Genomic DNA, 24,898 nt, shown 5'->3' with positions numbered 1-24,898 from the left:
CTGTGGAAAGGGTATTGATAGGTGTTCCATGAGAAAAGGGAACTCTCGCCAATGTCGTGTGAAAGATGCTAAGTTAAACACAGGGGAATTCACATCCTCATTGGAGAACCTCTCAGACCTTCCTGTACTAAAACAGGCCCAAGACTCTAGCGTATGGGCATATGCAGGGTTTCCAGAACACAGCAGTAGGTGACCTACTTTCTCCTGACTACCTACTTCAGCTCAAGTCCTGTCAATTTATTTCCCATTCTGTAAGTGGAATTTCCTTACAGTTGGCCTTAAACCGGTTCCTTCAAGCTTCAAGTCCTTACAGATATCAATTCAAGGGTTAGGGATTTGATGAATAAATTGCTGTTCTCCTCTCCATCATCTTCACGGTTTTAGAGGCTTAGCTTCCTCCATTAGTTCACTAATTCCACGGATTGCTCACTATGAGCCAGCGCAGTTCTAGAAGTCGAGGGTCCAATAGTGAGCAAAAGAGGCTTGCACCCTAAGCTCTCATGGATCACACTCAGCTGGAAGGACCTAGGTGAGAGGGCAGGACTCCTGCTCACAGCTGTAGCATGTCTGAGCTGAAGGAACCTTACTCCTTTGACAGGTGGGGAAACTGAGGCCCAGAGAGAGCACACGACTTGACCAAGATAATGTAGCAAGTAAGTGGAAGAGCTGGGTCTAGAACCGACTCTCAAGCTAATGCTCTTTCTACCATATCACCCTGCCCTTGACCCTGGAGATAAATCGCCTGCCAGATTGTAAGCTCCTTGAGGGCAGTGACCTCCCTTTATTCACCTGGGAATTTCCTCCAGGTGCCTACCTCAGGCCCCCTCAAGTAGAGAATACTCAGTAAGTGTGTACTCAGTTGCACTTTTTTTTTTTTTTTTTTTTGGTGAGGAAGATTGGCCCTGAGCTACCAATCTTCCTCTATTTTATATGTGGTACGCTGCCACAGCAACACTTGATGAGCACTGTGTAGATACGCACCTAGGATCCGAACCTGCAAACGCCAGGCTGCCGAAGCGGAGCACGTGACCTTAACCACTACACCACTAGGCCAGCCCCACAGTTGCACTTATTTCTATGAAGCTTAAAAGGAATAAATAAGTTGCTGCCCCTTTTTGGAGGGCAGTTTGGAAATATCTATTAAAATTGAAAATATGCTTTATCCTTTGACCTAGCAACAGCATGTTTAAGAGTTTTTCCTATAGAGACTCATTCGTATGAGTAAAAGCATATGATCAAGGATGTCATATCTATATGATAGAATAAAATGCAGCCATTAAAAAAGAGTGAAAAGGGTTTTTAATTACTGACATATAAGATGTCCTGGTGTTATATTAAGTGAAAAAAATAAGTTTCAGAATTAATGTCTATTGTATTATGTTTTTATAATAATAAAATGAACAGTGATAATATATCGCATACAAGGAAGAAAAATTTAGAAGATTATAGACCAAATCATTAATAAAGATTATATCTGGGGAGATGGGAAACAGGGAAACATTCATTTTTAAATTATATATAAAAAAATGTATAACCACCATGCTTTACTTTTATAAGCAGAATATATATTTGTAGTATATATAAAATATATTGTTTGCGTGTGTGTATATATATATACATATATATAGCATATATATATGCTAGTGAGATGGTTGATTCTACTTAAGTATACACATCGACACATATGCATATAAATGTGTGTATATATATGTATATATCTCCAGTAAAGATAAAATAAAATAAAAGGGACAGGAAAGAGAGTCCCCATTTATTGCTTTGATTTTTAGCCTGCAGCCTGACTTCTTTCAGGAAAGACCCTGATTTCCTTAGGCCCATCTTCTCCCAGGACCTGGCACTCCCATCCTACCCCACTCCCAGTACCTGTGTCCTGGTCGATGCTAAAGGCTGCAAGGCCGGTGCCAGCCCGCAGGGAGTACTGGAGCTCCCCATCCAAGCCACTGTCGTCATCGTGGGCAGTCACTCCCATCACCTGGGTTCCTGAGGGGCTGTTCTCCTGCACCTGGCCCTGGTGCACGAAGGAGGCAAAGCGGGGAGGGTGGAGATTCTCATTCACATCCAGGACTATCACCTCCACATGGCAGAGGGTCCTGCGGGCCAGGGGCCTCCCACTGTCACTGACCCACAGGCTCAGATTATACCCAGCCCGCCTCTCAAAGTCCAGCTCTTTCTCCAGACTGAGCACGCCGGTCGATGGGTCCACATGGAAGGTCCCACGGGCATCATCCAACAGGGTATATTGTACTTCTCCTGCAGGGCCCAGGTCAGGATCATAGGCATCCAGAAATGTGAGGACAGTGCCTGGGGGCAGGTCCTCTGGGACCTTCAGGCTATGGAGTTCCATGATGCACTGGGGAGAGTTGTCATTGGCATCTTCCAATGTGATTGTCAGGTCAGTGACAGAGAAGAGCTGGTGGCCCTTCCTGGGCTGATCCCTGGCCTCCACCTTGAGTATATACTGAGGTTCTGATTCCCGATCCAGGTGTCCTGTGACAACCAGTTCCCCAGTGAGGGGATGGAGGGAGAACTTGTCCGTGGGGCTTAGCAGGGTGTAGCGAACCCTGCCATTGTCCTCTGAGTCAGCGTCTTTTGCTTTCAGCTCTGCAATTGTAGTTCCAATTTCTGTGTCCTCTGAGATGGTTACCTGGTACCCACCAGGAGGAAATCTGGGTGCATTGTCATTCCAGTCTTTCACATTCACTGTCAGCAGCTTCCAGGAGGATTTCTGGGGAGTGCCCAAGTCATACACTGTTACGTTGAGGATGTAGAAACTGGTGGCTTCATAGTCCAAGGGGGCAGCTACAGTGAGTAGCCCTGTCTCCAGTTCAATGTCAAAGCAGCCCTCTTCATTGCCATCTGCAATCACATAGACCAGTTTGCCATTAAAGCCAGTATCAGGGTCAGTGGCCGCCAGGCGGGCCAGGAGGATGTTGAGAGGAACACTCTCGAGGATGTCAACGGACTGCGGGAAGTGGTCCTCAAATTGGGGGGTATGATGATTGACCTGATATGCGCTTAAGGAAGTGAAGTCCTCATCATTGGAGTCCTGGTTCTGAAGCTCAACAGAGTGTAGGATGGTCTTTGTGAAATGTGTCAAGACCCCTGTTTTATCACATCTCACGGGGACCTCCAAACGAGGGTCCTTCACTACAGTAACATTCAAAGTTGTGGGTGAGGCATAGTTTTTCCCATCCGAGGCTGTAATTTTCAGGGAATAGTTGATGGATTGACCAGTAGTATGATTTACAAAAGAGCGTTTGAGGGATATCACTCCAGAGAAATGATTTAGATCGAAATACTCTAGCGCATTGCCTGCCACAAACTCATATTTCAGGTTCTGAAGCTCATCCACGTCTATAGCTGACACCGTCATCACTGACTTTCCTACGGGCCAGTCTTCACGGATAGCCACAGTGCAGTTGACTTCCTCAAACATAGGCCTGTTGTCATTCAAGTTCCTGAGCCTAAGAGAAACGGACACTTCCTTTTCCTGGCGGAATGGGGATCCCCAATCTGATGCCCGTACCCGGAAGGTATAAATTCTTTTCATGAGCTCGTAGTCCATGGGTTTGGAGGTGGAGATGATCCCCAGGTAAGGGTCGATGGAAAAGGGCACAGATTTCGGACGAGCGATGGAATAGCTGACATAGCCATTCTCTCCATGATCCCGGTCTGTGGCAGTCACAGTCAAAACACTGGTGCCTGGAGGGATGTTCTCATCAAAGGTGCCCTCATAGGAAGACCTGTTGAAGATGGGGGCATGGTTGTTACAGTCCACGATGTCGACGACCACGGTGGTGGAGGCCAGGCCGGGAGAGGCTCTGATGTGTAGCTGGTAGTGGGCTCGGTCACGGAAGTCCATGAGCTTCGTGGTGGTGATGAGCCCAGTGCGAGCATTAAGTTTAAACCCTGCACTGTCTGAGGATGGCTTTAGAACATATTGCAGGTTGGGGAAGGCTGGGGTTACTTTCACCATCGCCACGCGGCTGCCAGGAGGGGAAACCTCACTGAGCTGCACTCTGTAAACAGCCTTCTCGAATTGGAGGGAAGCCAGTTTGGAAGAGGGTAGGTGAAAGGCCCTGATCTGGGAATAAAAGGAAGGTGTGCTCGTACTCCTGGCCTGCAGGCTGAGGTTGAACCCGTGAAGGTGGTCCATCCAGTTGATGTCTTTGACGGACACCAAGCTGAACTCGCTGCTCCGGGCGTAAGACTTGATGGCCTTGAAGTACTTACCAGGGTCACCATCAACAATTTCCAGTGAGTCCACTTCAGCACCTGAGCTGTTCGCATCTACCACTACAGTGGCATAGGGGGCATCCTCACGGCTGTTTGGGGGAGCCACCACCACCGAGACGATGGCCGGGGGCTTCCTGAGGGCAGGCTCAACATGGATGACCAGTGCAGCCAAGTTGCCAAATCCGTTGCCCTCTGAGATTTTCCGCATGCGGTCCACAGCCAGCACCTGGAGCTCATATTTCCCTCGCCAGGTGACATTGAACTTCCCAGCCAAGGTGACCACGCCGCTGGTGGGATGGATGGCAAACATCTCCGACCTTGTGTTAAAGGCATAATAGAACTCGGCGTTCTGGCCCAGATCAGCATCCGTGGCGGTCACCTTGCAGATGGGGCTCTTGAGGGGCATGTCCTCAGAGATGGTGACTCGATATGAAGGTGGGGAGAAGAGGGGCTTCAGGTCATTCTGGTCCAGGATGTGGACCACCACGCGCGTCAAAGCTTCAAGCTCCAAGGTCTTCTCCGTGGCTTGGACGATGAGGGTGTAGCTGTCTCGCACCTCCCTATTCAGAAGGGCCGTGTTGCTGCTCTTAGTCCTTATCCTCAGGAAGCAGAAGTTGCCCACGACGTACTCCTCTGTTTTAAACACATTGGCCACATCTCCGGAGATGATCCGATACTTCACTGCCCACTGGGGCTCTGCGAGGTAGATGCCCATTTTCACGGAGCTCTCCACGTAGGTCTTGGGAGCAGAGTTTTCATAGATGGTTGCATTGTAAAGGGGGTGTGTGAAGTGCCAGGCTGAGGAGAAGATGATCTCTTCTTGGGGCTTCTCACAGGATGTACAACGGAGCAAGAAAACAGCAACACCCAACAAGGCAATAACCATGATGGAAAAACTCCCAAAACCCTGGGCAAAAAAGAAAGGAAGGGTGCAAGTTAGGAAACAAATGGCCCCTACTGCTGTGGTTCTTAACTAGGGATGACTTTGCCCTTCTGTCTGAAGATACCTTCGGCCGTCCCAGCTTGTTGGGGTGGGTGCTACCGGCATCTGGTGGGTAGATGCCAGGGATGCTGCTAAACATTCTATGATGCACAGTACAGCTGCCACGATGAAGAATGGTCCAGCCCCAAATGTCAGTGGTGTCAAGGTTGAGAAACCTTGTACTTGAAGAATAACAGACTGGTTTCAAGGCTCCCTCGAGGGCACCAGCAGATACAACACTGTACTGGACACTTCACTCCTTTTCGGGAAAACCTTTGGTGGCTCCCCAGCGGTGGTGAAATAGTTCCAACCGGGTACCCAAGCTTAGCAATCTGGCTCTAAGTACTTCCTACAAGGCGCCTCCCACAGGGCTGAGCTCCAGCCAAACTGAGCTGCGTCTACACGTGCGGGGACTGCAGGGAAGCCCAGTGACCCAGATCACAGGCCTGGCTCACGCAGCCTGGCTCAGCCCTGGCTCCACCGCTGACCAGCTGCTGACTTTCTGGGCAGGTTCCTTAACCTCTGTGAGGCTCGATTTCCTCTTCTGTAGAATGGGGACAAGGATATGATCCAGATCACAGGATTGTTGTGAAAATTAAACAAAATCACAAAGGGAAATGGTGCCTGACAGGTAGTGTCAACTTAATATTAGCCGTTATTCATAAAGGGAGGGGATCTGCTCAGGGCCTCACAGCTAGATAGAGGCAAAACCAGAATTAGACCTGGGGCGTCTTGAGTCTCACCTCCACCTGTGCTACCACAAGTCCCTCTGGACAGGGACTGATTCTGGCTCATCTTATGACCCTGAACAGCTCCTGGAATGTGGGATCTGAAATGGATCTTGGAGATGATGGCGTTCTGACCCTACTCCTCATGCGTAGATGGGAAAATAGAGCCCCAGAGGGAGGAAGGGTCTCGCCCCAAGTCTCATAAGAAGTGGCCGGGTATCAACTAATCGCTGGGAACTGTTGAGCTAACCATGAATGAAAGCTTTGCCCCTCTGAGACCTCCTGCTGTACCAATTCTCTCCTTTGCCATTTTGACATGGTTAGTCCCTGAACTCCAGCCCGGGTCAAAATGTGAGACCCATCAGGGCTAAGGACAGCGAGGGCTAAGGGGAGGGCAGAGTGTGGTTGCCAAACTGGGCCTTCTCGAAGCAAAATGTGAGGCTGAGTCCCCCAGGCTGGTGCCTGGCCGGCCATGGGAGTCTTCACTCCCAGGAGCTTGGTGGCTGCCAGCCAGATGTGCTGAGCATTCCTGGAGGAAACAGGCAGGACTGGTTTCTCCAGTCGCTTTTCTCTTCAAAGGCAAGCAAGAGTTAAACTTTCAGAGCAAGGAGGAAAGGGAGAAGCTTGGATCCCTGTCCTTCCAGAGTCCTGAGGTTGCTGAATGCAGGTTCCTTAAGACCTTGCAGGTCGCAGCCCAGTGTGGGAGACGGGATGGAGGCAGGAATGGAAAGTTCTGCCTAACCTGGGATCCGAAAGCCTGGGACAGGAAAGAATTGGAATATGCCCCATCCTTCCGGCCTCCCTACCACTCCACCTTGCTTGAGATCCTGTTAGTAGAGCCCCAAGCCCAGGCACCTCAGAAAACAGCGGGCAGGATGGAGGCTGGGTCCACATTTGGGGTCTTAATGCCAGTGACCGAAAGGGACGCTACACTGTCTATTCCCCACTCTTCCTGGCCCCCTACCCTCACCCCTTGCTTACCACCATAGCCCACAACGGAAATGGCCCCAGGCAGAAAGCCACATTCACCCCATCCTGGACACTGTCCCTTGCAAGCAGGAGGGGACCCCGGAGTCACTCAGACTCCAACTACCCGCCCCCGCCCCCCACCCCCGCCCCGCCCAGGGCACTGCATTTGAAGTTGAAGCCCCAGGGGAACATGTGTCCTTACCCCAGTCCCAGGTCCACTCAGGGAGCCCCGTGAGCCCAGGGTGTGCGCAGCCGCCCGGCTCCGCCTGCCTGCTTTGCGGAAAGCTTCCTGTTCACCAGGTCAGCGCGGTGGAGGGCAGGCCCCAACAAGACACCGCTCAGCAGCTGCACGGGGCGCCTTGCAGAGCGGGTGTCGTGAAGATGAGCTATAGGGAAGGGAGCAGGGGCGGGGTCTCCCTGGAGGGGCATAAGATGCAAAGAGAATGCACCCTTGGATGAGGCTTTGGTGCCCTCAGCTGTGTTTAAGCTGTTGGACCCGTAGACATGGCGAGTGGTTTGCTGAGGGAAGAGCTGGTGTCTGATATTTGTTTCTTGGCACCATGCCTGGGCAAGTGAACAGGCTTGTAGGGTGCAGAGGCATGTTGGGTTCCCTGGGCCACCCTTCTGGCCCACAGCACCTAGGACCACTATCTTGAAACATCTTGTGAAAATATAAATCAGTTCATATCACTTCTCCACTTCAAATTTTCCAGTGGCTTCCCAGCTTCCCACAGCATTTAGATTAAAATCCAAACTCCTCACCGTGGCCTGGCAGGCCCCACACCCTCTGGGCCCTGCCGGCGTCTCCAGTGGTAACTCCCAGCACTCTCCCCATTGTTCTCCAAGCTGCAGCCACATGGGCTCCTTTCTGCTCTGCAAATATACCAAACTGGGATCTGCCTCAGGGCCTTTGCACTGGCTGTTCCCCCTCTACTTAAGATTCTCACATGGCTGGCTCCCTCTTGTGATCCAGTTCTCAGCTCAAATGCCACCTTCTAACCCCTAGTTTGGTATAGCCTCCTTCCCAAAGCCTTTCTTTATCACATTCCTCCCTTATCACCACCCAACGTGTCCTTATTTGTTTAATGCCTGTCTCCTGCACTAGACACGGGGCTCCATGAAGACATGCAGCCTTGTGTATCTTATTTGTGCATGAATTCCCAGTGCCTAGATCAGTGCCTAGTACATAGTCACACTTAACAAATTCTAGTTGAGAAGGAGAAGGATCTGGACTTAGGAAAAGCAATGACAGAACGAAAGTGGAAAGAGCCTTTAGTGGCCATCCCTCCCTTTTTGAAGCTGGAAAATGAAGTCCCAAAAAAGAAAGGGACTTGCCCAAAGTCGCAGGCTGAGATCTAGAGCCAGGGGCTTTCCTCCAGGCCATGCCACCAGAAGGAGAACGTGGTCGCTTGTGAATCCGACTGTTTGCCTTCAAGTTCTAGCTGCAACCGTCGCTAACTGTATGACCTCAGGTAACTAACCTCTCTGAACCTCAGTTTGCTCATCTGTGAGGTGGGGCTGTGGAGAGCACTGCTTCCCTGGGGTTTCATGAAGACTCAGTAAGATCATGCACCTTGATGTGCTCAGCATAGTGCCTGGCCCCTAGAAGAGCTCTCAATATGTATGAGTTGTTATTAGTTTTCAAAGCCAAGGCAGAATCAATGCCAAAGGTTGGGGTGAGGGTGGGGTCCACTGATCTCTCTGGAGAAGGTCCAGCCTGGGCCCCAGCGGAGCAGGAAGCCACTGGTCTCTGCTCGAGTCTGAGCTTGCTGGCCCAGCCGCAGGCTCTTCTGGGAGCTGCGAGCAGCCGCTTGTCCGGGGCGGGGCGTCTCGCCTGTGGCTCCCCAGACTCAGAGAGAGAGGGGCATAGGGTGAAGGTGAACGGGCGCAGGAGAGCACCCACACACTCGGGAGGCAGTTCTTGAGTAGCAGTGCGGGCACGGGGATTGTGTGTGCCTGCTGGACAGAATGAATCTGATGTGAGTACACAAACTGGTAGCTGTAGGGTTTGTGTGTGCACAGGCGTGAGCAAGTGCAGGTGTGTGGGTTCACGAATGGACCCTTTCAGGATACGTGTGTGAGTCAAACTCTGCCTCCTTGTAACTCCCAACCCATTTCACAGATGGGCAAGGCAGCAGAGAGCGGTTCACAGCCCACAGATTCGGGCTGTGTGACCTTGGGCAAGTGGCTTACCTTCTCTGATCCTCAGTTTCCCTACTTCATAATTCATTTTGAGAATGAAATTAGTTAACGAACATAAATACTGAGCATAGGCTGTGACAGAGTTTTCAACAAATATTACCAAGCACGATTACTTTTTAGCAGCTGGCTCAGACTATTGCCTGTTGAATTTGTGGGAAATGAAAACCCTCAGATGTATGGTCACGTCATCCCCAAGTTGTTCTTGTGTGGGCTGATTTTCCACAACTAAAGCCTGTAGGACTATAAGGAGACCCGGATTCACCTCACCCCGTGCTTCAGCTCACTGCTCCCGCTTCTCGGACCTGGATTCTAACATTCAGAGACTTGGTGGATGCAACGTCCATGTCTTTCTCCAAGTCGCTGATATTCTGGTCGAGTCTTCTCAGAATAGGGAGAGCTCCCCGTCCCTGGGGGAATCCAAGCAGGACCTGTGATGGACATGCTACTCTAGGGGATGTTTGCCCTTGGGGAGACCAGAAGAGCTCTGAAGTCCCCCCCAGCTCACACAGGCAGGATCCTCGGGCCTGGGCAGGCCTCTGGTCTCATTAGCCTCCATGAGCCTCGGGGGCAGTGAGGGGACTTCTTCGGGCTGCGGATCAGGGGCGCACTCTCCCAGGTGCTTGTTCGGTGGTCAGTGTAGTGAGCTGGCCTGGCTCTCGGGAGACCTGGCCCTAAACTCACTTGTTCCCTGTGGCCTCGGTCAAGACAGTCACCTCTGCCCTGCGGACCTCTTTCCTAGTCCGGAAAGGATGCGTGTGTGTCGGGGGAAGGGGTTGGAATGGATCTGTGATTTCAAACCCCTCTGTTGCTTTCAGGGGCAGAATCTCTTTTGTCCTAATGAATTTGTACCTAGAAACACAACCCATAAACAGATGGAAGCAGAGCTTTACTCCTAGAAGCAGTGGCGGGGGCCTGGACCCTCGCGGCAGGCTTGTTTCTCTGCCCCTGGGAAGCACAGGTTTGAAAAGGTGGACCAGATGACCCCTAGGAGCCCCTCCCGACCTGACAGGCCGGGGCTCTGCTGGCCTAACGTTCTGTGTCCCATCATAAAAGCTTCTAAGACGTGGCTGGATGCGCTATGAGTCTACTGCTCCACGATCTGTGTTTACAATCGTCCCTGTGCAGTGGCTCGGGCATTATAGCTCTGGGAGCCTATGCCTGTGACCACTTCTGTCCTTTCTACAGGAAACCAGATGTGCTCAAAGGAATTCAAACTTGAATCAAACTTCCACTAAGGACGCTCCTACCAGATTTGTCGAAAATGTCACGCTTTGTTTCTGGAGCTGAAATTCCTCCCCATCACGCCCAGAAGTCCCCAGGCACAGATCGGCAACGACGCTCTCCCACACGGCCCAACACAGTCCCTTTTCTTGGTCGTGTCACAGACGTTAATTCATAGCCCACATAATACTCCTAGGAAACACATCTGCCCTTTTACTCCCATTTCTCAGAGAAGGGAAACCGAGATTTGCATGGCACCCCCAAGGCCGCCCGGGAAGCTGGAGGCTGAACTGGAAGCAGTGCCTGATTTCCTGAATCTAGTGGGTGCTCTGGATTGCCTGGGATCTGCGGAGAAGCAACGAGATACAAGATGGTTTTAAAAGTTTAGAGAGTCTTTCAAGAAAGAAAGAGCCGCTGGATTCATTCCTCTGGATTGGAGAATGTCCAGCCTCTCCCGAAAATCTGTGTGTGAAGTTGCCATGGATTTGGGTGCCCTCAATATTTATTTTCTGACACCCACCCACCACCACCACCCACACACACTGCCTCTGCCTCAGGCATCCAGTGTTAGGGCTGGCTCTTGCAGCTCCCAAGAAAGAAGCCTAAATATATTCTGTTTCTGACAAAAGCTGGGAGGTGGAGGGTGGACCAGGGAGGGGGAATTAGGAGGGATGGTTCCCTTGAACCAGAATTAAAATCATAAGCGGGAGAATGTTGACGTTCCAGGTACCTGCCAGACAGGAAGTCTTTAGCTACTGAAATAATTTTTCCCCTAAGTCGTAGGGAGCCATTGAAGGTTTTTGAGAAGAAGCAGGACCAGAACAGAATACATGCTGGAAAGAGTAATCTGTCATGAGATCAAAAGGGGGATCTGCCCATTCAAGACTCTCACTCTGGAGTGAACTGGGCTCGACACCAGCTCCAGTTGGTTTAAGCCAACTGGAATTCCCTGTGGGTAGGCAGACTTAAAGTGCTTCTAAGAAACTTGCATGAACACTAGAGTCATTTGCTAGTTTGTAGGCAGCCACTGCTGGCTTCTCATGTAACAAAAATAAGACAAAGAACTGGATAAGAGCAGGGAAAGGACCGATGCCTTGAGCCCTTGATGGGTCATATGACCTTGGGAAAGCCACAGAACCTCCTCTGAGCCTCAATGTACCTGTCTGTAAAATGGAGATAATAATAGCTACTCCTAGGGCTGCAGGGAAAACAGATGATACAATGGGTGAAAGCACAGGCAGTACCGATGGAGGGTGACACCTTATTAGGACCAAGAGTGGCTGGGCACATGGAAGCCAGAACCACTGTGGACTGACAGGCTGTCAGGAGCGCTGTCTGTAAGAGCCAGGCCTGCCCGAGATGGAATTAGAGGGAAGAGAAATGGCTGAAGAGGAAGTCCTTGTCTAGGACCTGGGAAAGGGAGCTGGCACTTGGGGTCCCCTTCTTTATCAGTGTTCTGATTATTATTATTGATGACAAAAATGACACTGTCTTATGTCTGTAGGCTAGCCTATACGTTTGCAAAAAATGTCTGCATGCACGATCTCACTTGGTCTTTGGGGAGGGGTGTAGCACTGCGTAGAATTAACAGTAGGAAAGTGGCCTGTGGAGTCAGATAGACCTGCTTTCAAACCCCAGCTCTACCACTCACCAGCCGTGTGACCTTGGGCAGTTATCTAACCTCTCCGGTTCCAGAAAAAGGGAAATGATAATAGCACCTATCTCATGCAGCTGTTGAGAAGGCTGCATGAGTCAATCCATGGCAAGGACTTGGAAGGCTCTGCCCGGGTCCACCCACCTAGTAGGCAGTGGATCCAGAATAGGAACAAATATTCAAGGAAAAGAGACTCTGAGAGGGCTGGAACAGCTGGAACCGATTCTCCAGAGCAGCCTCTCCAAAGGAACTTTCTACAATGATGGAAACCTTCTCTATCTGAGCCGTGCGGTGTGGAAGCCACTAGCCACGTGGGGCTATCAAGCATTTGAAATGTGGCTGGTACAACTGAGGAAGTGAGTTTGTCATCTTATTTAACCTTGACTAATTTAAACGTAAACAGCCACCTGTGACTAGCAGCTACACAGGGGACAGCACAGCTCCAGAGAGTGGGGCGCAGGAGCCAAGGATGCGTGGGGTTCAGAAGAGGATGCCGTCCGCCTACCCGCTCGCGTAGCGGGCATGCCCAGGGCCCACGGTACTTTTAGGGGTGATGTTTCGATAGAAGGTTTTTAATTTCTCTTAAATTCAGAAGAAAGAAAACAAAGTTTTAGGTTGAAGAAAATGTTTCATCTATAACAATATATTCATCTTTATACCGATGTTGTCATTAAATATATTTCTACTATTTTTTCCATGGAGGAAGGGGCTCACAAAGGCTGAAATACCTGGGCCCTCGAAATCACAATATGACCCTGGGAAGACAGATATTTGAGGGGAACAGAGGGATCCCAGGCACCTGAGCTTGAGGAAGAACAGGGACGAAGTGGGGCACGATGAGAAAGTGCTTTGTTTCTGGATCTCCTCTGCCCAAGCCATTCATTCATTCATCCACTACTTATTTATCGACAGCCTATACTGTGAGGGCGTTCTACAACAGAGAACAAGACAGACGACATCCCTGCTATTGTGGGGATTGTATTCTAGTGGCAGAGAGACAGAGATGTTAAATAAAAAATAGACACTTATCAGGTGATGAAAAGTGATATGAAGAAAAATAAGCAAGGCAGGGTCAGAGAGTGATGGGGCGGTGGGGGGGATGCTGTTTTTGAAAGTGGTCAGGGGAGTCCTATATGACAAAGTGATATTTGAGCAGGGGGAGGGCCACAAAGCCATCTTGAGAAAGAGTCCCGGGCAGAAGAAACAGGCCATGCAAAGGGCCTGAGGCAGGAGGAAGGAGGTCAAGCAGATAGACAAGAGGGAGCAAGGAGAGAGGCATTCTAGCAAGGTCAGGGAGGTGGCCCAGGGCTATTCAGGCCACAGGAAAGACTAGCAGTGAGGTGGGACACCACTGCAGGATTTATATGATGGTTACACGAGAAGCAGAAGGAGAGAGGGACCTGGGTTGGACATCAAATCTGAGAACCCTTCAAGACCATCTACGTGGCCAGCTGGTGGGACACGGGCTGTCAGGCTGCGGTTAGGTTTGTTGGGCCCACGATATGTTGGTTTGTTGTTTGATGGTTTCCAACTTAGTTAGTTGTTAACGTATAAACATTGGGAAGCTTCACTCAAAAATCTAGATTCCAGCTTCTCTTTAAGAAATTGGAGGATGCAGCATCTGTGTTCCCACGGCACAATGGCTGGAGTTGAGGGTTGGCTGCCCCACTAAAGAGCCAGGGCCGCGCTCTCCGTCCCCAAGGCCTCGCAGACACTGAGGCTGTTTCAGCTGCCCTTTATCACCAAGGTCAGTTTTCTCATCAAAGAGACACTCATTCTGTACCCACGTCTCTATCCCAACAGTGAAGAAACTAGCATCCAGGATGGCCTGGTGTCCACACACTGGGCCCGCGTCACCCCAAAGGCTCCACCCTGGCTGCAGCCATTCAAGTTTGCAGACCCGACACTCACTGAGGCCCCAGAGAAGAGGTCCCTCCCTCTCAGGGTTGTCTGTACGGATCCACGAGCTTTGCATTTGGAGCTGAAAACTCCCTAAACCAGCGGGGACCCCAGGACCAGAGGGAAGGGGGGACTCCAGCCCCACCACTTCTAGGGCTCTCTGGCCAGAGGGGTCTGTAAGATCAAAACCATCTCCAGCCCAGCAGGGCATCCAATGGCCTTTATCAATTGGAAGCATGGGGACAAAACAGGGGGAACAGCACCTCCTCCAGGTCCTACCGGGGCACAAGGGCGAACTCAGCATGGCGGTGACACCGCTGGAACCAGAACCCAGTCTCCCTGTCCTGGGTGCTTTGCTCTGGCCATGTTGCTTCCACCTAACCCAGCTCCTCTTCCAACCGGGACTCCTCAGGACCCCACAAAGCCGTGGTCCTCCTAGTGCAGCGGGAAGGAGCCAGGCCTCCGTCAGCCCTGCTCTCCATCCCGCCTCTGCTTGCACCTAGGGTCCTGGCTTCCTCTGCCAGAGCCTCAGTTTCCTCATTTGTGAAATGAGGCTAACAATGCTTACCTCCCTGGACGATTTAATGAGCTTATGCATGGAAAGCACTGAGCATATGCCAAGCACACAGAAAGTAGGTAATGCCATTACTATTACTACTTTCAGTTATTACTATTGTAATAATTATAGTAATGTTATTACTCTGACAATAGGTGTTCAAAAAATCTGTGTGGAATGAGAGAACTCTTCTCTGTATGTGTGCTGGTCCCTGCCCATACCCTCTACACACACACACACACACACACACACACTCCCCTGTGGGTCTTTGTGACATTCCTTTTCTCCTTGAAACGACTTGTAGCAAAGCTCAAGCAGCGGCTTGAGCAGCATTAAAATAATAAGAATAATTTCTATTCTGGTCACCCTGTTCCCCACTGTGGGTACTGAGAGCTCACAGTTGAGATCTCATTGAGCGTTCAAGGGAGCAGAGGGGCGCACGTGCAGCGGGCAGGGAGAGAATGTGGCGGACACCCCACCACAACACAGGTCTTCTGATCCCTTTTCTTCTGCCACTGACGTGTTGGGGTGGCCTCTCCGGGCCCCATCCTATGTGATTTGTACGAGGAAGCCATTCCGCATGCTTCCCCTCTCTATCCAGGACCCATCGGCTGCCCTCCTGGGAGCCAGCAGGCCCTGTGGCCACAGTGACGGGAAGCAATTCCTCTCAGCTGGCTCTGAGAAGCTGCTGAGATGGAAGATTCTCCTTGTTCCTTGTGCCTGAGACTGTGGGCCACCCAGGGCCACTCCCAGCCAGGTCTGGCTCTAACTCAGGCCCCCAGGGGATGGGGAGGCTACGGTCAGGGCCACATAACAAGGCGGTCACAGGCTCAGGCTTGGAGAAAGGTGGCCTCCATTTGAGTCCTGCCTTGGCCCATTGCTGACTGTAGGGCCTTGAGCAAATCCTAGAACCTGATGGAGCCTCGGTCTCTCGAGGTATACACTGGGGAAGGCAATCATCCGGCGGTCGTGAGGATCAGTTAGGACAAAGGGCCTGAAACAGTCTGCACAGTGCCTCACACGGAGCCCTCATGGCCGCCGCTGGGATGAAGGAGATTCAGGGACCAGAGCCGCTACATCTTCAGCGCCATGGGGCCTCAGTACCATTTTGGAGGGCCAAGTCGGGGCCCAGAGGGAGACTCGGAGCAAACTCCCTCATTTTATGGGGCCTCCACTAGTCCGTCAGGGAATCGGGACCAGTCCCTGCTCTCCTGCCTCGCTGAGCTAACCCTCCCCGGAGCTGTCGTCAGATGACGCCCTGACGGCAGGGAGGTTTGGAGAGCAGAACATGCTTCCAGGGGCACAGCACTGGTCACAGCCGTTTCTTGAACATTTGCCGTGGGCCAGGCCCTGTGCTAAGCAGTTGGCATGCACCATTGTTTTCAAACTTGCTTACAGCAACCCTATAATTATCCTCATTTTGCAGATGGGATAAATGAGACTCAGAGAGGTGACCTAACTTCCAAGTTCACACAGCCAGTATGTGGCCAAGCCAGGATTAAAACTCAGCTCATCTGTGTCTAACAGTTCCCTGACCCACCTCCCCGTGCCCGAGGGTCGGAAAGAGCACTGGACAGGGGATGGTCGTATGATGCCACCCCCACACAGAGATCCTATAATCACGGGTCCTCTTAAGCCGGCGAACACAGATTCTCAGCACACACTCTATCTCCAGTCCTCCCTCTCGATCCCACTCCCGCTGGCCCAGCCCAGCCATGCTGTCTGTCCGTCCGAGTGCAATCCTCTCCAGGCAGAACAGCTTAGGACCAAGCCAGCAGGCGGGCAGGCCTCGGGAAGCAGGAAGCGGGGTCCCAGCAGTGGGGCAAGACAGGCAGTTCCGCTGTCTGAGGCACTGGTCCTGGAGTCGAGCTGGTTGAACCTGACTGCAGGGCCACAGACAGGAGAGGGGTTAGGGGCAATTTGGGATCATCAAGGTGCATACTAATGAGATGCAAATGAGCCTCTGCTTGTGGGTTCCAGGCCAAGCCCTCGAGATCCACATTCGAGCCCCCGGGCTGTGTCCACACAGATTCCTCTTGCCCACTGTAGCTCCGTGCTCCACCCAGCCACACAGACACAGACTCCACAGAGCCGCTGGACAACACTGGCCATTGACTTGAATCAGCGGGTCTCCCCATTGGGAATTCCCTAACCGGGTGGGGTTGGGGGTTAAAAATACGTATTCCCAGCGCCGCCCTAGAGCTACTGAATCAAAATCTTTGGGAGTGGGGCTCAGGAATAGACGTTTAACAAGTTCCCTGGGGTGACTTTGCTGTGATGGGTGTTTGGAATCCGCTGAAGAAGGTAATCTCTTTCTTTAGGATCCTGCGTTCCTCTACGCCTCCTTTCACAGTTGATATCCCAATTGTGGCCACTCCGAGGCCCCAGTGAGGAGGGGGTGGGGAAGTTAGGAAAAGACCTCAGTCTTCACGTTTTTAGGCTAGAGAAGTGATTCTCAAATGTCGGTGTATTAAAAACCGCAGCCTCATCGTCAGGAAGTCTGATTTAGTGAGACTACAGTGGGATCAGAGCTCACGTTTTCCCCTGTGGGTGGCCCACTGACCACTCAGGGGAGAACATCAGCCATCAGGTGAAGCAGACACAAGGTTATCTCTAAAGACGAACAGAAGAGCGGACAGGAGAGGGAAAGCAACAGCTCTCATTGGCGCCTGACTCTCACCCGGAAGTCTCTGAGTCTGCAAGTCTCTCAGTTCAGCAGCATCTCAAACCCCAGAGGCAACTGTTTACCTTCCTGTGGACAGGTCTGTCTGTCTCCCAGATAAAGACAGCGCCGAGAGCCACGTTCTACCTGCAATGAAGAGAACTGAAACTGAAAATAAAAAGGTTCCATCCACACGCCTCGTGACCCAGCCATGCCACTCTCAGGTGTATGCACAACAGAAGTGCGTACATATGCTTCCGAAAACATTCCCGAAAGCATTCCGAGAATGCTCAGAGTGGCGCTGTTCATAACAGCCCCGCGTTGGAAACAACCCAAATGTCCATCAAGAGCCGTTCGGATAAGTGCATTGTGGCATGGCCATCTCATGGAATAGTATACAGCAGAGAAAATGAGACATTGCTCTAGGCAACAATGCAGATGAATCCCACTCACGTAATGCCAGGTAAGACAGTCACAGACAAATACAGATACTCTACTGTTCCAACTATATAAAGTTTAAAAGCAGGCTAAACTCATCTATGGATTAGATTAGGATAAAGTTACCCTTGTGAGGGGGCGAGGGGGTGTTAGTGACTGAAAAGGGCATGAATGGGATCTCTGCAAGGATGGTAATATTCTGTTTCTTTATCTGGAAAGGGGTTAGTTTCTGGAAAGTTCCTTGAGCTGCACACATATGGTTGGTGGGCTTTACATGCATATTGTACTTCATTAAAAACTTTTCTAAAAATGCTAATAAACGATTTCAAAGAAGACTTTTAATAAGAGGGAAGACGTTTAAATGCTAAGAGATTCTGACTATGGCAAATTGTGCGAGATTTCACGGCTATGGGATCTTGGACTCTTCCTGCCCCTGGAACCAGGAAGGAGACACTTCTCAGAAACCACGAAGTGTGGGAGCTGAGCCAAGGCACACCGGGGCTGTGGAAACCCGATGCCTCAGCAGTCCCCTTCCCCACACCCACCTCACCAGACCCACCCTCCACAGAACCGCAAGGACAATGGCGAGCCCACTTTCCACAGGGTTCCCAGGTTCAGCTGAGTTCCAGTTCATTGGGCTTACTTCATGCAGCAATTTTCTGTCCTCGGAGCAGTCTTCTGGGCCATTTTCTTGTTTGGTCCCCTCAAAGACTCTACGAGGGGAGCAAGGAGTATTTTCATTTTATAGATGGGGAAGTTGAGGCCCAGAGATGGGGATCAAAAGACTTGTCCAAGGTGATATTGCTAGCAAGCGACCCAGTAAGGACTCAAAGACAAGGCTTCAGGTGCCAAATTCACCACTCACCTGGCTACACCACAGATGAACTCTTCCCAGTATCACCTATCACTTCGTGAGAACTCGCCCTGTGGATGACTCAGAGCCCTTCAACCACCAAAAGAAGTAGATGGTATCATTTAATTCTCATTTTACAAATGAAAAACCTGACAGTCAGAAAGTCCAAGTGCCTTGTCTAAGGTCAATGGCCAGTAAGCATGGAGCATTGATTCGAACAATTGGTCTGTCAGAGCTGAGTGTGAGCGCCGAACCACTAGTCCCGTGGTTCCCAATCCAGCTGGACCTCACCTGGAGTTCCCTTGGAGCTTGGAGAAATACACAGTCCCTGGCCTCACTCTCAGACCCCACATTCTAATTTTGCAGACTGAGGATGGGGCTGAGAAATCTGTATTTTTAAAAAAATAGCCCTAGGCATTTGGGAAGCTCAGCTCTAAACTAGGCTACCACTGAAATACGACAGTAAAAACAAAATGATGTAAAGTTTAATTTAGCAATTTCCAAATAACTCACTGAACCTCTCTAATAATTAAAGTTCTCCTAACAATGGTACCCAAGCCCACAAGACGTATTTGAGAAGGGCCTGCCTGGCCAGATAACAGCTGCACTGGGCTGAGGGGTCCTGGCTGCATCCGGAGGGCTCTTGAGGGGCTGGTGATGTCTGCTTTTCGCTCCGGTTGCTGGTTAGCCACGTCTACGTTCACTTTGTAAAAATCCGTCAAGCTGTAACTTACAATTGATGCCCTCTGGTTTTGAATGTTTACAAAAAGAAAAAAAAGGCTGACCATTTGTCAGAGACACTGTACAAGCAATCTTTGCATAGAGTACAGTTATAGTAGGAATCCAGTAGGGTTCTACTATTTATATACTTTCAAGAGTTTAAGATTCTAGGATCTGAATTTTCTATGTTATGATTCTCTGAGTCAATTCCCAAGACTTCAGGAGCCCCCAAAGCTGTAATAGTAGCTAATGTTTAGTGAACTCTTAATATGTTCCGACTACTATGCTAAAAGCTTTCCATGGATGAACCTTTGTGAGGTAGATAGCACTAAGCACCCCTCCACCCCTCAGAGAGGTGAAATGATGTGTCCAAGGTCACAGAGACAGACAGCCGGAAAGCCAGGACTAGAACTCGAGCCCCCTAGCTCCAGGGCTCATGCGCCCAACCTCGGTGCACACTGGGCTCGAGCTGTGCCACGGCCCCCAGCTAAACTTCTAGGTGTCTAAACGATGCATTTTGTGCCACCCAGCCTCGCATTTGCTGGGAGGACCCAGAGGGAAGGGGCTGCTGAAGGGACAGTCGGCAGCTCTGAGCTGGGACACGTGAGCACACGTGGGCCAACACGCACCCGCATGCTGACGTTACCCCACAGCTGGCATGTACCATCCTGCTCAGCTGGCACCGACGCCAACTGCTGTGGCACCGGAGCCAAACGGGAACTGGGACCTGGAGAATTCTCCATTGTGGGCGCCCTGCCTCCTGCTGGGGGACGGACAGCTGCCGTTTACCTGCCGCTCAGGTCGCCTTGCAGGGGCCGCTCTAGTCTCAGGAACGGAAAAAGTCTCGGAAGGGGGTCAGGGCAGGGATTTTTCTCTTCTGCGGGCTTCAAACTGGAGAATGCTTAAGGCCTCACCTCAGGAGGAGGTGGATTTTAGGAGGTAATTTGTTAATCAATGGGTAATGGTGGACTATCAGGCACTGTGACTGACCAAGAAAGAGACAATGAGCTATCTGAACCTTCCACTCCGACCCCCCTCCTTAAATTTCTGCTGCACCCCACAGCTAAAGACACCTAGCCAAGGCACGCTTTGATTTAAACTCCTCTGACATGGTCCTCCAATCTTTACAAAATAAAAGCCATACCCCTATGGTGATTTTCTGAAGCCCTAATGTTTTAAAGATATATATGGAAACATTTTCAAATGCAATTATATGTCTGGGATTTGTTTCCGAATAATCTGATAGGGGAAGCATTGGTGGGGGTATAGAGGAAACGTAATTGTTGAAGCTGGGTGATGGGGTTTTTTTTATACCATTCTGCTTTTATGTATTTCTATAATTTCCCATTAATAAAAAATTATATGTAAATTACATTTTTTAAAAAAGCCGTACTCCTTGACCTAATATACAAGGGCTTCAATGACCCAGCCCTGTCCTACCTCTCCAAACGTTCCCCATCCAGCTGAGAGTTTCCTGCCTCACCTGCTGTTTTCTTTTTTTTTCAACCACTGTGCCTTTGCACATGCTACTTTCTATTTCTGAATTGCCTTTCCCACTTTTCTTTCCTCATTTAAGCCTTATTCAGTCTTCAAACTGATGTTCAGTGCCAGCTCCTCCGAGAAGCCTTCCTTCATTGACTCCATAACTGGACTAATTATGGCTCCTCTGGGCCCCATGCCAGCCCGAGTTTTCCTCTATGTTACCGCCCACCTCAAGGTATGAAGCCGTGCACTTACAGGCCTGCCTCCGTCAACTGTGAATCTTTGGGCTCCCGACACATCGTAAGTGCTCATTAAATGTCTATTGAACTAAGTGTTTAGAGAACAGAAGCCGTGTGACTGGAGGACGTGGCTTAGCTTTACCGAGTCTCTGTTCGTCTCCACACTGAAAACAGCAATAGCAACAACAAAAAGAAGCCGTAGAGGATTGTGACAGCTGACCCGCAGGGCAGTGGTGCGGAGTAGAAGAGAAGGCGTACGTGAAACGGTCTAACCTGGGGACAGGCGCACGAGGGGCTCAGTAAGTCAGAGCTCTCCTTCCGACGTTTAAATCTATCCCATGCCCAGAAATGGCTCCCTGTCGGCTGCACACCGACCTAGGACACCATCACAAACCGGCTACTGACTTTAGGCAAATCATTCAAAATCTATGGTTCCGCCTGTAAAATGGGTCCAATAAGGCCTGAAGGGAGACTTCAGGGAGCTCCTGAGGACCTTTGCATTTGTACAGTGACAGGTACCTGCTGACTCGCTGGCAATAGTGATGAAGTGACGCGTGCTCGTGTGCATGCTTGTGCGTGTGCGTGCATGTGCATGTGTTGGTGGGTGTTGGGGGAGGGGTCTGGTTTTTTTTTAGAGATTGGCACCTGAGCTAACATCTCTTGCCAACCTTCTTCTTTTTCTTCTTCTTCTTCTTCTCCCCAAAGTCCCCCGCTATGTAGTCATATATTCTATTTGTAGGTCTCTCTGGTTGTGCCAAGTGGTCTGATTGATGAGGTTTGTGTCCCCTGTCCCCTGAAGGGAAGCTTACAGTCTAGGGATCAACCTTGTTGTTGATCCCAAATTGCCTCCAGGAGACGTCGGGGGGTACGATTCACTGGCCTCCGAGGCTGAGCACCCACATAGGGAAAAGGGCCCTCTCCTGAGCAGGGCCAGGGAGAGGGAGACGGAGGAAGGTGAGAAGATCTGCACAGTAGTCCTGTTTCCCACTCCCTTGCTGTGTGACCTCAGTCAAGTTGTCAGCCTTCTCTGGTGAGGCCTCGGTGTCTCCATCTGTCTGATTCGATGATCTTTAGGGACCCTCTGACTCCCGACTCTTATCTATGATTGGGTTGGGCTAATGCTTAGTCCCTCTGAGTGACCGTTCTCGTCCATGAATTAGAAACAAAGATCCATCCATTCTCTCATAGATACACAAGGCTGCTTTAACGCGCCAGGCACCGTGCCGGACACGGGGGCCGGAGCAGCGAGCAACACTTCGTGGGAGAGACGACGTCAAACAAAAAATACACAATAAGGAATACTGCAGTTAGAGTTATGACTTGCTCAGGAAGACACCCCAGGGGAAGCAGACAGGAGCCTATTAGTGATGACTGTGGAAGCGATAAATAAGGCCCGGGCACGACATGCCTTAGCTCATTTAATTCTCACATCAATCTCTGAGGAAAGGACTATTATTAGCCCCCTTTTTCAAATGAGGAGACTGAGGTTAGAGAAGTTGAGGCCCAGGTCACACAGCTAATAATCTGCAGGATTTGGACCCACACTTTTCTTTGTAAACCTGTCTCTAAACCCCGTTATAAACGTAAGCGTCAGTACTGTTAGTCATAGAAAGCTAGCTCAGCTTGTGCTGGGGACCCAGGAAGCACGAGAGGCTTGGCCCATGTAGTACTGAAGGGTCCCAAAGGCAGGGCCCCTCGAGGGGGTGCAGGGAGGTCCCCGACTGCCCCAGCCCCGTCGCCCCCAGCACACACCAGTTTTCTCTAAGGCTTGGCACCTGCCCCACGTCCTCTCCCACCTGGCCTCACCTGGCCAGTGGCAGTGCCGGTGCTGTGGCCTGTCATGGGGCAGCTGGAAGGAGAACTCCCAGGCCAAGGTGCGTTCAGTTGCACCCAGGGAAGGTGTGCAGGGAGCGGAGGCTGGTGGCCCAACTCCCAGAAGGTGGGTGTGGAGGGAGCCCGGCAGCCTCTCCCTGTAGAAAGCCCAGCACAGCCGACACGGGCTGGAGCATGTCTGTGTCTTCCGGGTCTGGTTCCCGGAGTCCTTAAGGAGGCCGCTAAGACTCATGGCATCAGAAGGGAGTGCCAGGGAGACCTTGACTCCCTCTAATTCCTCCTCCATGTTACAGATGAGGAAACTGAGGCCTGGGGAGCTCATGGCAGAGGAGACCTTGCTGTTTCACTCCATCAGGTTGGCCACCATGGACTCAGCACCTTCCTGCCAGGAGTGTAACTTGTGCTCCACAGAGCGCCTGGGGGAAACTGAAGCTGGCCTCTTTCTGCCCCGTGGGATGGCGAGCCCCTCGGCAGACACATCCCTGCTCTGCCTACCCAACAGGCTCGTTGGGGTGAGTCGATTAAGAATGGATCTTAACAATAATCTAGCCACTTTTATTTTATATGTTGGGAAAGAGGCCCAGAGAGGTATAGAAGTGTCTTAGGCCACACAGCCTGTGAGTTACAGGGACATGAGTAATGAAATTCTCGTTCCACCATTTCCAAAAGCCTGCTTTGAAAACTTAAAATTTTCAAATGACCATGCATACTCAGCCCAGTCCCTGAACGCAGGAAGCATGGGTGAGTATCAGCTGTAATAATAACTGTTAGCAGTGTTCTGCGTGGGGGGCACTGGTAACTCAGCCTCCGCCCCCCATCCGTAGAAGGAGCTGACGGACAACAAGTGCTCGAGTCCTGAGTCTGCTTCTCTGCCTCCCTCCTCTGTCCTGAGCCCAGGCCGTCAGCTCAGGAGTGCGGCTGGGGACAGAGGCAGCCTCTCTGAGCCCTTGTCAAAGGTTGGCACGGCCCCGCTGCTCCCACACTGGGGCAAATAGCACCCCCTCCCCCAGTAGAGGGCTGAACTCTGGCCTGGTGGCCCTGCTCAATGTTCCACTCCAGCTCTCCTGCCTCTGAAGATAGGCATCGGATTCCTGCTTCCCCCAAGACAGGGGGAGAGAGCTGCTCCCACACCCCCACCCACCCCGGTGCACCTCGGGTGCCTCTCAGACTCACAGCCTTTCACGGCACCCCCATTTGACAGCCAGGAAAGCTGAGGTTCTAACCTGGGTGCCTTTAAAGTGTCGCATGAGAGCCAGGGTGGCCAGGCCATCTGATCTCCCTCAGGCCCTCCCTCCTTCCTTCTCCTCCTCCGCAGGTGGCTTTGTCTGTGATAGCGTCCCTGTGCCCCTGGGGACTCACGCAAGAAGCCGGCACCTCGTGGTTCCCCGGCCCCAGCACTGCCTCCTAAAACCGTGGAGGACACCGTCCTCGCATTTCTCTGAAGCCTCATCCCCAGAAAGCCCAGGCAGGGAATTTCATTCTCCCAAGGACGAGAGTCCAACTCCACACACGTGCAAACATGACCTTGCTCCTCCAGGAGATCAAAGTGCTCTCCTTGTCCATTCCTGGGTCCCAATCCCCGGCCCCCAGGCTGGGGCTGGCTACATCTCTGGCTTCATTCAAGGGGATCCAAGGCCCAGGTGTCCCTGTCCTGCCCCCACCATGCCTGCCCCAGCCATCTCCTGGTTCCCTCTCTTCCTTCCAAGAGCCCCTAAGACCAGCCTGCTCTGGGGCAAGACAGAAGAATGGATTAACCTTGCAACCCCCTGCCCCCAGCTTCCCATCCTCCCGCAGTTCTTACCTGTGCCCTTCAGGTAGGGGAGGGGGCCCCGGGGTGGGCCGCTGGGCTCAGCCCCTTTCACCCGCTCTCGGGGCTGACAAGCTCCGGGGAAAGGCAGGCGCAGAGACGCGAAGCAGGAAGGCGCGCGCTCTCCAAACAGGCTGCTGAGAAAGTTGGAGTAGGTGTGTCCCAGCCCAGGAGGAGGAGGAGGGAAAAGGAGGTGGGAGAATTGAGGCGGATCGTCCCCTCCTGCCAGCTCGCTGTCTCACGGAGAGGGAGGGAGCAAGCCAACTGGTTTGTGGCCCAGAACGCACAGTGGGGAATCAAGTCATGGAAGATGACGGCTGGGAAGTTGCTGTGAAATCAGGCCCATTTCCACCTCCCTGATTGGTTTTACAGAGGGATAAACTGAGGCCCGAAACAGAG

General features: G+C 51.5%; 1 protein-coding gene across 2 annotated transcripts in view; it reads right to left on the bottom strand.

Annotated features, from left to right (window-relative positions):
* The window catches only part of FAT2 (FAT atypical cadherin 2), a 79,279-nt gene extending 54,621 nt beyond the window's left edge, over positions 1-24,658 (bottom strand). The window contains exons 1-2 of one of the 2 annotated variants that reach the window (XM_070570434.1): positions 24,494-24,658; positions 1,882-5,161 (exon numbers count right to left, since the gene is read on the bottom strand). In XM_070570434.1, the coding sequence (XP_070426535.1) occupies positions 1,882-5,140 (3,259 nt within the window). In that variant the 5' untranslated portion in view covers positions 5,141-5,161; positions 24,494-24,658. Of the gene's footprint in view, positions 1-1,881; positions 5,162-7,135; positions 7,214-24,493 lie in introns of those variants that run through there. The other variant, XM_070570435.1, reaches the window with a different exon arrangement.
* Positions 24,659-24,898: the final 240 nt, after the last annotated feature.

Source organism: Equus przewalskii, chromosome 13 (genome assembly GCF_037783145.1).
Source record: "Equus przewalskii isolate Varuska chromosome 13, EquPr2, whole genome shotgun sequence".
Lineage (NCBI taxonomy): Eukaryota > Metazoa > Chordata > Mammalia > Perissodactyla > Equidae > Equus > Equus przewalskii.
Note: the sequence above shows the minus strand (reverse complement) of the source record. Positions and strands in the feature narration are given on the sequence as shown.